Source organism: Pleuronectes platessa, chromosome 14 (assembly GCF_947347685.1).
Source record: "Pleuronectes platessa chromosome 14, fPlePla1.1, whole genome shotgun sequence".
Lineage (NCBI taxonomy): Eukaryota > Metazoa > Chordata > Actinopteri > Pleuronectiformes > Pleuronectidae > Pleuronectes > Pleuronectes platessa.
In genome coordinates this window covers 15,843,373-15,859,381 of record NC_070639.1, presented here as the reverse complement: position 1 = coordinate 15,859,381, position 16,009 = coordinate 15,843,373, and the positions used below count along the sequence as shown (strand labels likewise).

The following is a 16,009-nucleotide window of genomic DNA, read 5'->3' as shown; positions in this document are numbered from 1 at the left end:
TACAGCTCTTCATTGCATTCAGACAACCATGGGACTATTTGCTCCCTTTGTTTCAAACATTATTATTTTCATGCTGTATCTTATTCTTTTCTTACATTATAATGATCATTAGCTTTACAATGACAATGGTGGAGGGATGTACGGGTAAATTCATTCAAATCCTTTACTTTAAACAGATCACACTCGTTACCTAATTACTTTTCCGATTACTTATTTTTAATAGCTTTTTATTTTTTCCTACCATGGCTGAAACCACACTACTGGGGCAAACATCATAGCCCACATTAAAAGATCCATTATTACTTCACTCTAACAGCAGAAAAATGTAATTTAGCACCACCTTTCTCAAACACCTAATACAGAACTACTTGGAACAGCCAAACGTAACAGTTTCCCTTTGTGATTTGCTAATCCAAGCATGAATGGATTTGACATGGCATCAATTCCACATTGACATGACTGTAAACAGAGACACACCCACTCCCCCCTCACAGGTGTCACAAAGTGCACAGAGTCTGTGTGTTATTGTGACACAAGTGAACTATAACTTTGCGACCTTGAGTTGGATTTAAGACCATAATGACATTTAGAAGATCTATGTCACGAACGACAGATATGAAATAATATTGGAGTCCCATCATTTCTTACACTTTGCCCCTTTTTGAAGACATGGTGAAGTAGTCTAGTAGAGCATAACTCACATTTTATCTTAAACATAAAACAGAGACAGTGTAACCCTCTTATATTCAACAGTAATTTCCCACAGCGTAGACACAACTACAACACACGCCAACATTCTAAACTACGCATGGCACAAAAATATTTATATGAAAGTGTGTTAAATACTTTCAAATCAACATCATTAAGATCTATATGAAGGTATCTAAGACCTGGTTTATAATATTTTAAGGTATTTATCAAATTCGGACTATTATATTTGAGACTTTTTAAGACCCCTTGGATCCCCTGTAAATGTGGAGCATCGGTTTTTAATTCTTTCTAAATTATTTGTCAAACAAATGCAACAGAATAGTTAAAAAGAAATATGTTTATTAGTGTTTATTAGCACAGTGAATACAGAGACAGGAAAACAACAATCTCTCGTTCAACATGTTTATTACAAAAACACACATAAAGCCTCAATTTAGGATAATTCGAGTACACTGAGAGACGGAAAATAATCTCAGTATGAGTTTCAGATGTTCGATCTTTCCATTTCTGACTCTAGATTGTAAATGAAGCAAAAGTATTATATGTATTGTAAATCTCTAGCATATGAATGAAGCCAGACTGTTAAAATAAGAATACCAAAGAGTTTCCACGTCATCAAAACGAAGGTCTATTTATTGCGAGTTAAATTCTGAAAAAACATGTGAGGCAGAGAAGGTCAACAACAAACGATTCCTCCCCTGCTGTACAAAACCGATGTTCGTATTAAACCTTTGACGGTAGAGAAAAAAGATTCAGCCATTGATCTGCGCGTGTGTTTTGCTTTTAATCTTTAGTCAAAAAACAGTCTGAGGTCTTTCTGGCTACACTTCATCATGGCTCTTTTCTTTTTGGCACAAATAAGATAACATGAAATTAAAAAAAATACACCCCCCCCCAAAAAACAACAACCCCACAGCTACAGTCTCCAGTGCTTCCCACCTGTGATCTGTACTATACAGGCACATCATTGGTCATAAGCACTTTGGTCGATCAATAACAACATTAAGTTTGACATCTGCATGAAAGTGTATAAAATATAATTCTGGATACAGGAAATAAGTACATGTGAATGTGTAGTGGTGTTTTTTTTTGTTTCCTTGCCTTACAATTTAATTGATTGCTGATTTTTATGACATATTAAATTCAAACAATAAAGTTACTATAGATCGAGAGAAAAAGAGGAAATCAATGGAAACATTATTCAGGATAATTCCTGGGGACCAGTTGCTACAAAATATCTCTGCCTAAAGATGCACATAGATTATTATGAATTACTGAGCTATCGCAAAGCCATAGCTTTAGTACGGAGACAATTAATTGCAATATTAGCTCCAATGTAAACAAGATGCTGGTCAATAGGGGCCATTTTTTCTCCATTCTTCATTTCGTTGCCAATATTGTCCCTCGACAGCGAACTGCAGTTTGACTGGTAAGAAAAAACACCAGTTTGTCTCAATATCTCTAAGGCACTTAATTGGAAACGAGTCACGTGAACCCCTGGCTGAAATGTCATGACTGAGTATCCCTTATTTTCATAGTAAAGAACAACTCAAAGAAGGGCTTACAACGGAGATTCAATGAGCAGTGATTCCCCCCAAACAACCATCAGGCCTCATCAACTCAGGACTCTGGTCATGCTGTCAGCTTGGTAAATCATTGCGAATATGGAAAACTTTGGTCATCTGCAGCAAGACAGTCAAATCAGCAGTGGTACCATTAAGGCACTTGGATTTGGAAAGGCATGGACTCACTAAACGAAGCAGACTTGCTATCTTTTTCTAAATTAATGTGGGCGTGCATGTGTGTCTGGGAGGAAGAAAGAGAAAAAGGGGACAATTATTCTCAGTAGCTTCAATTTAGCGCATTGTTTGGGCTCCATGGCCCATTTCCATAAGACGGCGGGAAATCAACTGGCTGGCACGTCCAGTCTGTACAATCTGATTGGCTATTGTTTTGGTGTCAATTGTGATTGGCTGGGAAAGTGGCTCACATTTTATTGAAACACTCCTTGGCGTTGGACCACACCTGGATTCCCTGGAAGGCAAACAGAAAAAAGAGAGATTCATAGGAACCCAACAACAATTGATGAGTGGAACTGATGAATTAAAACCTGTATGCGTGTGTGTGTGTGTGTGTGTGTGTCTGTGTGTGTGTGTGACACAGAAGACAACACGCTTCAGTGAAGAGATTTTTTTTTTTTTATTCAAGATATAAGATAAGATACATTTATTAATCCCAGACACAGACAGACTCATGCAAATAGGGAGACATTTTTCCTCTGCTTTTGACCCATTTGGTGAACACAGCAGGACACACAGAGCCACGCACGGCGCCCGGGGTGCAGATGTTGGGGGAGTAAGGTGCATTGCTCAGGGGCACTCAAGGGGTGGGTAGGGAGAGTCCTCTTGGACTTTTTTGGACAGATCCAGGTGTTGTCCATCCAGGTATTTTTTTTGGGTTGTCACTCCATTTAGTCGAACCAGAGACCATCCAGACAGATTTTCTGCCCATAGTCCAATTTTTCTGCCACTAGTCCACCGCCTCTCCAATAGACGGAAGAGGTGTGTTTTTAGTTTGCGGCGGAAGATGTGTAAACTCTCTGATGTCCGGATGTCGATAGGTAGCTGGTTCCACCATTAAGGAGCCAGGACAGACAACAGTCGTGATGTTGATGAGTGTTTAGCAGTGAAGGAGCAACGAGCCGATTGGTCGAAGCAGAGCGGAGTGAACGTGCTGGGGTGTAACGTTTGACCATGTCCTGGATGTAGTGAGAGGCGTGAGATGACCAGAGCCTGGACAAGAACCTGCCCCGCCTTCTGAGTGAGAAGGGGGCGTGTCCTCCTGATGTTGTACAGCATGAATCTACAGGACAGTGTCGTTGCAGTAATGTTGGCAGTTAAAAATCAAGCAATTTAACCTTAGCTGGTTCCTTTTTTAACTCTCAATCACTTGAGTGAAACTAGGAATAGTAAACAGAATCAATAAATAAACAAACTCCTGTCTCATACAATTCAAGGTGAGACCAAACAGTTCAAACTAGCAATCTAGTTTAAGAAATTTAGCAGGGAAGCTTAGCTTTTATCTTCTCATGCTCTTCCTCCCTCTCAGCTTCTCTATTAGTTCTTTCGCTATCCTCTGCTGCTTCTTCTTTTCCTGCTTTTCCCTCTCTTTCAGCTTCATCTCTCGTTGTACTTTCTCTGTCTTCTCCTGCTTCTTCTGAACTTTTCTTTCTTCCTCACTTTTTCTGGCTTTGTCGCTGTCTGACATGAGGGCCAGCTCCTGAAAAGACAGAGATGACACGTGTTTCATTATTTTCACTCCAAAAGTCTAAATCTGAAACAAACTCACAATCCAACAAGTTATTCTTCAAATAAAACTGAGCTGATGTCACTTACCTGAAGCTTAATAGACTTCACGATGAGGAGCTTAATATCCTCCTCCATCTTCTGGACTTTTTGTGGTGAGTCCTCCTGCATGTTGAGCCACTTTTTCTCTGTGGTTTCAACCAGGCTCTCCAGCTCCTTGGTTCTTTGAAGGCAGGTCTCTTTCTCCACCTGCTCACTCCTGAGCTGATCCTCCAGAGTGTTGACTTTAAGGTCCGAGTCAGACTCAAGCTGATGGATCCGAGTCTGCATGGCCCTCAGTTTTTCCGTGAGCTCAACGTTATTTTGAAAGTCCTCCTGCACGTTGAGCCACTTCTTCTCTGTGGCTTCAACCAGGCTCTCCAGCTCCTTGGTTCTTTTAGAGCAGACGGAATTCTCCGACTGCCCCCTCCATATCAGACCCTCGAGGTAGTCGACTCTGAGGTTACAGGCAGTCTTGCAATCTCGGATCTGACTCTGTGCGGTCCTCAGTTTGGCCATGAGCTCATCATTCTTATCGACCAGCGCGGTGTTTTCACTTTGGAAAGTATGGATTACTTTATCTCTTTCCCTGTCGACATCCTCCTTCAGGATCAACATCATGTCCATTGTCTTCAGCTTGGACTTTAGTTCTCTCTGTACCTCCTGAAGAGCTTGGTTCTCCAGCGACAGCTTCATATTACTTGACTTTAAGCCTTTCACTTGTTGTAGGAGGTCCTCCATTGTATTCACTGAGTTGGGCTCCATGTTGCTGTTGGAGCGGTTGTCTTCTAGACTCATGATTCTCTCAGCTGTTGACTGATCGAGTTGTGTTCCTGGTTTCCGACTTGTAGAGCAGTCTTGACTTGTTGTCATGTTGCACTGTTTGATTAAACTGACTGAGAAGTGTCTCTTCAGTGGTCAAGTAGCCTGCTGATTAAAGATGGTGCCAATGCCTCTGATCTCTCTGGTCACCAAAAGAACTCAAAGGCAGTAGCCTGCTGATTAAAGATGGCGCTAATGTCTTTGCTCTCTCTGGTCACCAAAGGAACTCAAAGGTAATAGCCTGCTGATTAAAGATGGCGCCAATGTTTGGGATCTCTCTGGTCACCAAAGGAACTCAAAGGAGTTGTTTCACTGTGTGGCTGTTTTTTCTCTTTTATATAAACGTATGAGTGTAAAGTTAGCCTATTTAGCATGGTTGGTTACCATGGTTACAAACGGGTCCTTTGGAGTCACCAAATGCCCTTGTGGAAAACATGCTCTTAGGAAAAGAGCTGTCAAATATACATTTTATGTGGTATTGTTATCAAATAATTTGAACTTGGGCTAGTCAAAGCTTCATGCTAGGGTCCCATTGTGTTTTGCAGCTCATAAGTCCCAGCAAGAGTCATCTGCAGGCATCTGTTTATTAAAAAATATTCAAGCGGAAATAAAAACCTTCTACTTCACTGTGTGCCAACTGCTTTTACTCAATGCCAGTAGCACTTCGGGTGATTGTGACTTTTTTTGGGGGGTTAGGGTTAGGGGGGGGGTTCAGAATGTTACCTTTCAAAAGAGACCAAGACCATGCATGTACTCCAAATGGTTCAAGAACAGCTTTCATTTTACTTTGAAATTCCTGCGACAGGCGTTTTAGGCGAATCTCACCCGCCTCTTAAGAGGTTAATAGACATTGTCCCTCAACCCATGTGACGTACTGCCTTCAAGTCTTTTTATATTAATATATTATTAAACTGTTTTATTATAAAATAATATAATAATAAACTATATAACAAAATAATGTTTTTATTCCAAACATTGACATGACTAAAAGTTATACAGGTTTTTACAGATTACAAGAATGCCTCACAATTATTTTCTCTTGTTTTCTCTAATCGCCTCTTTCCAGGCTTTTATTATGATAAGCAACCGACCTGCTTGTTTATATGCAAAGTTTGACTTTTATTCATTGTTCAGAGCTTTGAAGAAGCAATTGGGTCGAGCTGTAGTGATGGAGATCGGTAATCGAGATTGACGAGAAGATGTTGCTGCAGTTCAGTTGAATTTCACCAAATAGAAGTCGAACCAAGTAACATGCAACACATGTGTAATAAACATTCTGGTTTGAATTCTCCGCAGAAGATGGAGCTAAAACTGATTGTTTCAGACAGAGGCTGAGCAGAGGAGCTGCAGCGATGGACAGTCTGAGGACAGCGACGTGTTTTCTGAACATCAGAGCATTTCAATATTTACAAGTAATAACGATAATAACAATTATGAATCCCGATGCAAGTGTTTAGTATTCTCATGTTCTGTTTGTATGATTTTCTGGATGAATCACCTCACATGGTCTCGTGCACACGTATTAAAACATGCAGTAATCCATGGAACCACAACATTCTTTTTGTTATTCAAGATGTCATCACAGTGGAGGTTTATTCTCCCCGGGAACAGAAACACATCTTGATTAAACGCCGGCAGGCAGCAGATAAACGCGGTGCTGCTGGACTGGATTAAGATTAAATTACACGTTGTGATGTCAGGATTACAGGACAGAGCTTTGATCATTTTTTCTGCAGATAAAATATGTTGTGTTTCGCTGAAGCATATGTGACAGAATACCTGAGCAAACAAACTGAACTCCCTACCTTCTTGCACATGCTGATCTGCATAATGGCATAGCTGATTAGTGCCTCACGCAAATCTCTGTCCTTCTGCTCCTTGAACAGTTCGATGTCTGCCCAGGCTGTTTTGCAAAACTCTCTGAGGGAACAGACAAAGACACATGCCATCGTGGCTCAGTCTGTGTGAAGCAGGAAGAACTTCAATGTGTATTACAAACTGAGTGACCACAAAGCAGATTATATAAATTGATATAGAGAGAGTAAGAGGAACAGACGTGCAGTAGGAGACACACAGTGGGGGATGTTTAGATGACAGAAACAATTTTGAAAGGTGCAGAGTACTGACCAAATTCTTTTGCACTTACCGACATTCTTTATTCTTCTCCATGACGGCCTCCTCCCCCTCCTCTATACTCTGCGCCAGGGCTGCCAACTTGGTCTCCCTCTGCTCCTGGCTGTCCTGGCCAAAGAGTTTACTGGTCATCCCTTTCAAAGAAAAGATTCGTACCGTCTACACACACAGACAGTAAGACACACATATTAGAAATCAGCATAGTATATATTCATACATACAATTTGATGGTTTAAGCACAAAACTAATTCTGATTTTGATATGGTGGTAGTGCCGACATTGTGTGTGTTTGCCACCTGACTGTTTGCCGAGGATGTATATTAGGACGTGAGGTTTACTAAACCGGTGTGTGTTTGTGTGTTACCCCGTTGATCAGCTCGTCCCTCTGCTGTTTCTTATTGGCGAGGTCCTGAGCTGCCATCTCCAACTCGTACTGGATCAAGTCCTGTTTCTTACACACTGACCTAAAAGACAAAAACATTTTAACAACAGTAAATTAGAAATTATGTTTCCACTGCCCCAAAATATTTTTTGTGGGAAAAATAGCCAATTTCAATCAATACAAGGATATGGACATCTCTATAATAAAAATAAAAAGGAAACCTTTGCCTGACATAAATGATGACCAGTGACCCTTCACCACTAAGAAACACACCCTCCACTCTCAGGAGGATTGCAGGGTTGCCAGCAACTAGTTAGCACCGCTAGCATTGTTAGCATAGCTGTGTTGTGCTGTGGTTTGCCCATAGACATAGCCGAGGTGTAGCTGGTTTAACTAGACCGTGGTGAGCAGCGTGAGGAGGAGGAGGGCCTGACACTGCTTTGTGTTTCCCTCTTTAACACACTCACTTACCTGACAGCATCAGTGTAGAAGAGGTATTCTTTCAGTTGGTCTGCATAGTGCTCTTCCTCCTCCAGAATGTCATCTATTGATGTAGCATATCTGTGCACATACAAAGTCACATTCAACAGTGAACCAATGCAGAAAAAAGACATAAGTCTAAATTAGGAGTTGCTTAGTCTATTTTATTAAGTGTAAGCATGTGGGAGCGTACACTGGTTGATTTTTCCACTGCTAAGTCTACTACTTACGTGTCCATGTGGTGACCAGCACTCTGTAGTCCATCTCCCATCTCTTTCTCTATGGCACTCCACTCACTGAAGACACAACACATTTAGGGGAACTTTACTTTTGATTGATCTTTTTTCAACACAGCATAGGTTTTCTTTAAAGTGGTCAAAATAACTAAATGCTACTTTTTGTGCCATCATTTCCTCAATGTATACAGCAAATAAGGGCATCAAAAGTAGGTGGATGCAGAATACGCACAAGGTGTCGTTCAATTTTAAGTTGTGGCTTCATTAAAGCTTTATTTTGTTCAAATGTTGCACCATCTCTGAGGCCAAAACTGTGATTGTATTCATGTAGAAAGATACAGTAACAACAGAACAGGGGTTTCTCACCTGAAGACTCTGCCATAGTTACCGTGGACCTTGTAGACTCCGTACAGCCTGTCCGCTACTTTCTGGAATGAAGACAACAGATCGAGTTATGTGCGTTGTTTTATACTTCAAAATACCCTTCATTTAAAAACACCTTAGCGGTTATATTTGATTTAACAGTGACTCAATATATTCTCAATTAATATGAAAGGCGTCACACTGTACATCTTGAATTCTGACACAGCTTTGAACTAACTGAACACCTCACGTTACATGATAAGCCAATATGCAAAAACAATGCAAACCACTAGCCAAATCTAAGAAAACAGTTAAACAGGTTTGTGTCTGTGTGTGTGTGTCTGTCCATGTCCAAACTCACCGCCCGCACCCTGAGTAACTGAGAGATGACTGTGTTCAGCTCATCACTGGAGTGTTTCAGTGCTGTGAATTGCCTGGAGAAGACAACAAATGGGTCGTAGGTCAAACAGTGTTTAAGTGACACGAAGCAGTTTCACTTTCGTACGGTTTTCAACCTACTGGTCTGGGTTCTTGACTCTGAACATGGCACTCAGAGACTTGAGTCTGGAATCAGCCTGAAGGAGAACAGAAAATCACATTCGAGTTATGTTAGTGAAAGATATTTTACATTCAGCAGACAGGAGAATCTATGAGGGTTTGCTTCTGGTCTGAAAAATAGTCTGTTGATAATATAAATCCCAGTGAAATTATTAGGGAGGAAGAACTAAGTGGATGATTGTATAACATGATACAAAATCTCTTAAAGATATGAGAGCGACAAAACACTACGACCCCTTTACCTTGTCTTGGAAACCCGTCTCCAAAACCGCATCCTTCCATTTCTTCTCCTGAGGACAAAAGATTGACAGATGATCAACAACTAACAGGCAGGACTATCAGCAATACATTGTACACAGGAGGGCCGCCACCCGACAACTGCACGGCTACAAAGAGAGGACGCACTGGTATGAGCATGCTGCTACTGGCTAAAGGGAGACCTGAGATCCAGATCCAGTTTGAGGGTGCTCTGCGTGATGGCTCTGCGTGAAACCATGGGTGTTATCAAATTTCCCCAGTTTGCAGATGAATAACAAATAAGAATGATGCATGTGATAGATCTATGGCAAATACTACAGGGTTGTTTTCCATGCGATCACAGTGTGGGTGCAAAAGATTTTATTGGAAAGGACAAAAAACCACCTTCAGACTTGATGCATTTTTAGCTGGTTTCATATTTGTCTGTATCAAGGATTTCCCCTACCATTATAAGACTTAGTGCACCCCCTAATCATGTCTGCTCAGCACCTAAGCCAAATGAAGGAATGGAAAAAGAAAAAAAATTCTACCACTCTGGAGACTGGATGCCACGTTGGCCCTCGTTTACGTCATTTTTTCTGTAGGTTTAAAGAAACTGGAGGTTGTCTTATATTTCAATAGTAGACAATCATGTATTCACCAGTGCACCAGTGTTTAGTAATGTTTAAAGATTGTTGCGTTATTGGTTATTAGTAGCCATATGTTGCTAGGGATGCTATCAGACAGGCACTGAACCTCGGGTATTCTGCTTTCAGGAGGGGCTGTAGGTGAGAATTCAACTGTCCAAATCATGTAGTCCAGATATTTTCTGGAACTTTTCCTGCCAGCCTCCTAGCAAACCCTCCGGAGAATGCCAAACAATGCCCTTGAGAGAGTACAGAAGGAATATGTCCTGGAGAATCACTGCGAGCGATTGGGTAATGATGACCTTTAACAGGCGAAAGGACGTTCCTTCATGCTCGACCCTAAAGTAAATCAGACAGTTTTGTTCATCACTTTTATCCTGCAGGAATCTCAGAAGACTGATGTAACTTGTTCTGAGGAAAGGAAAACAAATCCATGACAGGTGAAAACTATCTCTTTATATCTTCAAATGGTTTTTTGCTGCAGTGATAAACCAGGTCGAAAAATCTGTCTGGCAACAGCCAATTCTTGTGACAGCCCAGAATTGCGTCGGTCACAGATGATCAGCTCAAATACACTCAAGTCTAAAGATCGTCAGAGAAATTGATAAAGCCAGAGCAAAGAGAGCAAGAGAGGAATGGACTCGTTACAGTAACCCCTGTCAATTGACTCGTGGCCTCTGGGAAAGTGAGATGTCTCCAGTTCACGACTGAACGAACAAACACTCTTGGCAGCCAAACACGATGTCAGATAGTTATGGGTGGATAAGAAAGCTGGAGTGTTATATTGTATAACAACAGTTTGATTACTGACAACGGTTTAGGACATGGTAAGGACATAGTAATAACTAAAGCTGTTTTCACACATGAACTTCAGAAAACTGGGTCCGGACATTTTCCAGAGTTTTCCTTTCACACATGAAGTACGCAGCAGGAGAGTCTGGGTCAGACGCCTTTACAAAAGAAGGGGAAATGTCTTGAACATTCAGGTGCTTTCTGCAGAAAGGCAGAAAGCAGTGCTTTGGTTTACAAAACATTGAACTCTGTGTCGGCTCTTAAAGCCAAAAGCAACTGTATCTCATTGTCTCTCCATGTTGACATCTTCATAAGTGTCTTCTATGTTTATGCTTCTTCTTTCTTTCATTCTGATTTATTTGTGGTATTCCAGTTTTAAGCTTGTTTCATGTTAAAAAATGACATTTCACAAGAGGGTTGGCAGGAAAATTTCTGGAAAATATCCAGAACAACTGACGATGACATTTGTGTCCTCATATATAGCCCCTCTAAGAAATGTCAGGAAAATGTCCGGTCTTCAATGCATGTCTGAAACAGCTTCAGAGGTCTTTTCAGCAGTTTGGCTAATGTCATAAATTATAATTGTTTTGCTTTTCGGCTGTGTTGAGTTTTTTTTAATATTGCAATGAAAATGCAGAGTTTCTCAGGCCACCGGAAAACCCTGGTATCCTGTAGCAACATCTAAACATCATTTTAATTCAAGCCTCTTGAATGTCTTTGCCTTGTTGCTATATTGTTGCTAATTGGAAATCCCAGGTCTCCTATAAGCGCAGGTTTTGCATACGTACGACAGCAGACCTCAACGAGACATTAGCATATGTGTGTTTATGTGTTTGAACGCTAACCTCTGTGAGAAAGCAGATGAAGATTTCATCATCGGAAAGGACACGATGTGATGCAACACGCAACAGGAAGTTTTCCAGGCCGACCCTCCGTCGCTCGACAAAGTCCGGGTCGAGGTTATCTGCTGACAGCTTGTGCCAAACAAACTCTGCCTACACAAGAGACACAATCCAGGAAGAGAGGAGAAGATACAACATCAGCTCAAAAGTCCCGGTGAGTCACGCCTCTTACTTGGAAGAAACTAAAGCTAAAATAACTGAGAAAAACATCACGGCTGAAATTTTGTTTATGTTATTTAACACATTCCATTGTTCACATTTGTGTCACTCACCCTTTTCTCCGGCAGTGGAGGGATGACGACAAAGGGGTACGTGACCAGGAGATAATTTCTGAGCAGCTCAAACTCACTGTAGCGTCTCCACAAAGTATCGGGTGCAGACGGTTGTCCTCCCTCTGGGAAAGCTTCAGCTGGCCTGTGGACACATGAGTAAACAGTGTGTTTATTTGTTGTACATGTGTTAGGACATGAGCAACTTTCCTTGTTCAAAGCACCTTGAGACACAGAAATAGCAATGCATCTCAACTAACTTTAAAATGTCAAGCAGCATATTGTTCTGTTTGCATGTGGCCCTAAAACTTGTGTCAGTGGGGAAAAACTCAAAAGTAAAAAACAGGATGCTCCAGTTTGTGACCCACCGTGTTTCTATGAGGTAGACAGTGTAGGTTTCCTGCATGTTCACCGTGTTCTTCCCTGTTCTCTTCTCTGCCTCCGTCACGTTGATCTCCATTTTTCTCAACAGAGCTGTCCCTCGTTCCACCATCTGCGCAGACGAGAAAGATCGCGTAAGCATGCGGAAAAAGATTATGAACTACTCATTGAAAAGCAGACTATGAAGGTAAGGGAGGTTTATCAAGGGGACATCAGACAACAATAACACCAGGTGAGGAGACATGTGTGTGCAGGGTCACAGTCTGGTTCTCAGGTGGTAAGAGATTATTAAACGTTCCACTCAGAACCGTGTAGATTCTGTCATTGAGATAAGATAAGATAAAATAAGACTTCTTTTAATCCCAAAATAAATTCTTGTGCCAGCTTGCTCCAAGATCACAACGTGTAATAGAATAGAATACAGTGAATAAAACAAAAACAGTATGGAGAGTGAAAATATCATTGAAAGACAAACGTGTGTGTAAATGAAACAAACATGTATGAATAATGCAGAACCAGTGTAATAGATCTGAGAGAAAAATAAGGAAGTTGTATGAGACAGTGAAACAAATACTACACAAAAGTGGCTGAAAGTAATAGTGATAAAAGGATGCACTGATAATCGGATTTATCAGTGATCTGTACCAGAGTATCTGTTCTATACAGATGCATGACGAGCGTTTAACAGATTTAACACAGCGGTGCAGGTCTGTGTTTGTGTCTTCAGGGTTGTGACCACACACTGGAGGGTTGTGACAGACGTGTGCAGGTCACAAGACGAGACAAGATAATAAAACAACCAGCGTCAATGAACAGGGGGGGGGGGGGATATCGACCTCTCTCTATATCTCCTCTGAAACCATGAAGCTGAATCCATGTCAACTAAACTTTAGCCCTCTGACCTGCTAGCTAACGAGCTGAAGGCAGCGTCAAAGTGTACAAGGTAGCTTCGAGCCACTGTTAGCATTAGCAACTTGGGCTGACTCTGGCACTTTAGAGTCGCCTTTGCAGAGTTAGCAACTGAAGCTAGTTTGGGAGCTAACAGTCCATTTAAAGCTGTTTTAAAGTGAAGCCCCGTGTATCACTAACCCCCTCTCCCCGGAAGCTAACACACAAGTTCAGGCCTGTTTGGGAAGGTTTTCACCGGTGAGAAAGAGCAGCAGTTCCGGACTAATGGACATTGTTTAACGGAGAGAAAGAGCCGTGCACGACCGTGTTGATGAGGTTGTTCTCCGATTCAGATGAAGTCAGGTCGGTGTTTCCGATCACAGCCACTTCGTTGGTCCCGGAGTCAGCGGAGTCAGCAGAGTCAGCAGAGTCAGCCATCATCACCTCCTGTCTGCTCCACTGTCAGCTGAGACGAGGGGCAGCCGCTGCGCATGCGCGTGCGCGTGCTGTCACAACGACCACTGAGACCTATGGACTGAACAACGAAATAAAGTGAAATAAATGTTTTATGTTTTATTATCAAACAGTACTTATTAAATGATACATACAATAAAATAATAAAGTAAAATAAAATAGAAGTGTATCAGCTAAATGTGAGGTTTTGTATCTGCAATGGGTAAAAGATAATAAATAGATAACTATAAAATAAAATAAAGTGAAATAAACGTTTGATGTTTGATTATTAAGCAGCATATATTAATTGACATTTATAATACCATTATGAAGTAAAATAAAATCAACTAGAAGTGTATCAACTAAATGTGTGGTTTTGTATCAGTGATGGTAAATATATAATTAATAAATAACAACATTTATTTAATGAAATACAAAATAAATGTTTTTCACTGCAGTCGAAACTGGATAAACTAAACAACTTTTAAGTTTTTATGACAACTGAAAGGTACCACAGGTGAGGTGAGGGGAATTCAGCTGCAACATGCAACTTCACCACTAGATGTCACTACAGACTACACACTGAACGTTTAAACATTTGGTCATTTGAATATTATTTGAATTTTGATTATAGATTGGATTATGTAGATAATACTTTTTGAGTTGTGTGTTGTATTGTTTTACAGCCAGTATGTGTTAACAGTTTATTTTGTTTGTGATGTTGCTCTGTTTGGATGTGGGGTCAGATCAGCAGGTCGATCAGGGAGAGGGACAACAGGTTTGCACCATTAGTCCTCTGAGAAAGGAGGGGCTGGGCAGACTCAAGGTGACAGAGAATGGGTGAAGTGTGCTGCATTGGATCAGGTTTTAGTCAGGACTTTGCATTTATCTTCTTTATTTTTGCAGATAGGTTGAATTGTGAGCTCAGCAGTAGCCCAGAGTCCAAACTAGGTCTTGTCTTCAGTGTGGTTTCTATTTGTCTTTCTGTTAAGCTCACCTCCTACTTACCAGCGCAGGTGGTAGGTTCCAGGTAGGTGAGGCTATAAAGCAACAATTCCAGTCAGTAGAGAGAAGAGTATGCAGCTTGTTGTGATACAATGGATTTTTTGTAGTTTTGTGCTCTTTTTTCTTTCAGTATGATTTAGTTTTTTTTGTATTTCCAAAGGATCTTTTTGCCTTTGTGTTGTTGTACCTTTTTGTTATCCACAAACAATTGAAGTACAAGCAAGTGGATATTCTTGTATCAGCTATGCTTATTTGATGAAAAATGAATAACTGAAATAAACATTTTTGGTTTGAGATTTTTTTCTTTTCGTCTTGTTTCCTGAGGTTTGGTTGTTTGGTTTCTTATTTTTGGCAGCTTTGGAAAAAGAACAGATGACCCATAGATATTTGTGAAAAGCTCATAGCCATGTGTTCAGTTTGCAAATCTCATCTGTAAAACATGTTGTGAGATATACTTAGAAATATAACTATACAACTATACATACATAACGTCTTGACTTGATATGCGACAGCACACTTTAAATTTAAAGAATAAAAAGTGCAGGTGTTTACAATTTTGCTGTCATGTTGTTTGGAAACAAGAATCAGAAAAATGTGCGTTAACTGATGAATTTCCCCAACATGATGATGTCATTTGGTCCCTCTCTCATTGGTTGATGATGTTGTGGGCCCAGATGTGAATGAGAGGGATGCGGTGCACCTCAGCCCAGTTAACAGCACAGAAACAAGGCCTTTTAGTTCCTGTGGTCACGCTTTTGTGCAGCATTTAATGTTTAAAGAGAAGGGTGGAGCAGCATTTACTAAGGAAGCATTTTATATAGATACCACTGGGCATGGAGAGGGATGTTGGAGAGAGATGAATGAAAAGAGACAAACAAATGCATACGAAGGAAGAAATGATATGAAGGGTGAGACTAATTAATACGAAGATTGATTATGAAGTGATGACACGGATGCAGGAGGGAGGATGGATGGACGGATGAATGGAGTGAAGGTGAAATGCGGTTTCAGGCAGCAGCGTGTGTCAGGAAACCCAAACTCTGCACTGCGACCAGCCGTAGTCACAGCACGACATAGTTACCATTCTTTTCAGCCACTGACCTCAAACCAGCCATCACCACTTCCTGTCCGCACGCACAGGCACACAGACGCACAAATGCACACACACCCCTAGCACCTAAATGTAATTGGCCTTTTGACAACTTTTTAGAGCCCTGACCAACGGTCTTGAGCAGCAACCCACAATAAGCTATGTACAACATGTGTGTGCGGGTGTTTCTTCCTGTTTTCTCTATATCTGGAGGTCATGATGACTTAAAAATATTCAGTTACTATAATTGGCTTGTATTGTACTGATATTCAAAATGCAGGAGGACAAACAACAGTAATAAAAGTTACGAATGCTG

At 40.9% G+C, this 16,009-nt stretch overlaps 2 protein-coding genes across 4 annotated transcripts; both read right to left on the bottom strand.

The window, feature by feature from the left end:
- Positions 1-1,030: 1,030 nt before the first annotated feature.
- LOC128455784 (sorting nexin-4) lies at positions 1,031-13,630 on the bottom strand. Of its 3 annotated transcripts, none has more exons than XM_053439644.1 (15): positions 13,470-13,630; positions 12,245-12,369; positions 11,880-12,021; positions 11,551-11,700; positions 9,272-9,319; positions 8,991-9,046; positions 8,833-8,905; positions 8,475-8,536; positions 8,103-8,168; positions 7,864-7,953; positions 7,375-7,474; positions 7,024-7,169; positions 6,683-6,797; positions 2,702-2,745; positions 1,031-2,517 (listed from the first exon to the last, which is right to left on the bottom strand). In XM_053439644.1, exons 1-15 carry the CDS (start codon positions 13,584-13,586, stop codon positions 2,490-2,492), a joined length of 1,362 nt encoding a protein of 453 aa, XP_053295619.1. In that variant the 5' UTR covers positions 13,587-13,630; the 3' UTR covers positions 1,031-2,489. The 3 variants fall into 3 exon arrangements, with proteins under 3 accessions (XP_053295619.1, XP_053295622.1, XP_053295621.1); XM_053439647.1 differs by having other exon boundaries at positions 13,402-13,543; XM_053439646.1 differs by having other exon boundaries at positions 1,031-2,745.
- LOC128455785 (golgin subfamily A member 6-like protein 24) lies at positions 2,753-6,650 on the bottom strand. Its single transcript, XM_053439648.1, has 2 exons — positions 4,107-6,650; positions 2,753-3,990 (listed from the first exon to the last, which is right to left on the bottom strand). Exons 1-2 carry the CDS (start codon positions 4,926-4,928, stop codon positions 3,790-3,792), a joined length of 1,023 nt encoding a protein of 340 aa, XP_053295623.1. The 5' UTR covers positions 4,929-6,650; the 3' UTR covers positions 2,753-3,789.
- Positions 13,631-16,009: the final 2,379 nt, after the last annotated feature.

Coding starts and splice junctions, on each gene's coding strand:
- LOC128455785 (XM_053439648.1), bottom strand. CDS start 4,928: ATGACAACAAGTCAAGACTGCTCTACAAGTCGGAAACCAGGAACACAA. Junction 3,991..4,106: donor TGAAGTCTATTAAGCTTCAG/GTAAGTGACATC, acceptor CTGTCTTTTCAG/GAGCTGGCCCTCATGTCAGA.
- LOC128455784 (XM_053439644.1), bottom strand. CDS start 13,586: ATGATGGCTGACTCTGCTGACTCTGCTGACTCCGCTGACTCCGGGACC. Junction 12,370..13,469: donor AGAACAACCTCATCAACACG/GTCGTGCACGGC, acceptor TCGTCTGCGCAG/ATGGTGGAACGAGGGACAGC. Junction 11,701..11,879: donor CTCCACTGCCGGAGAAAAGG/GTGAGTGACACA, acceptor TCTCTTGTGTAG/GCAGAGTTTGTTTGGCACAA.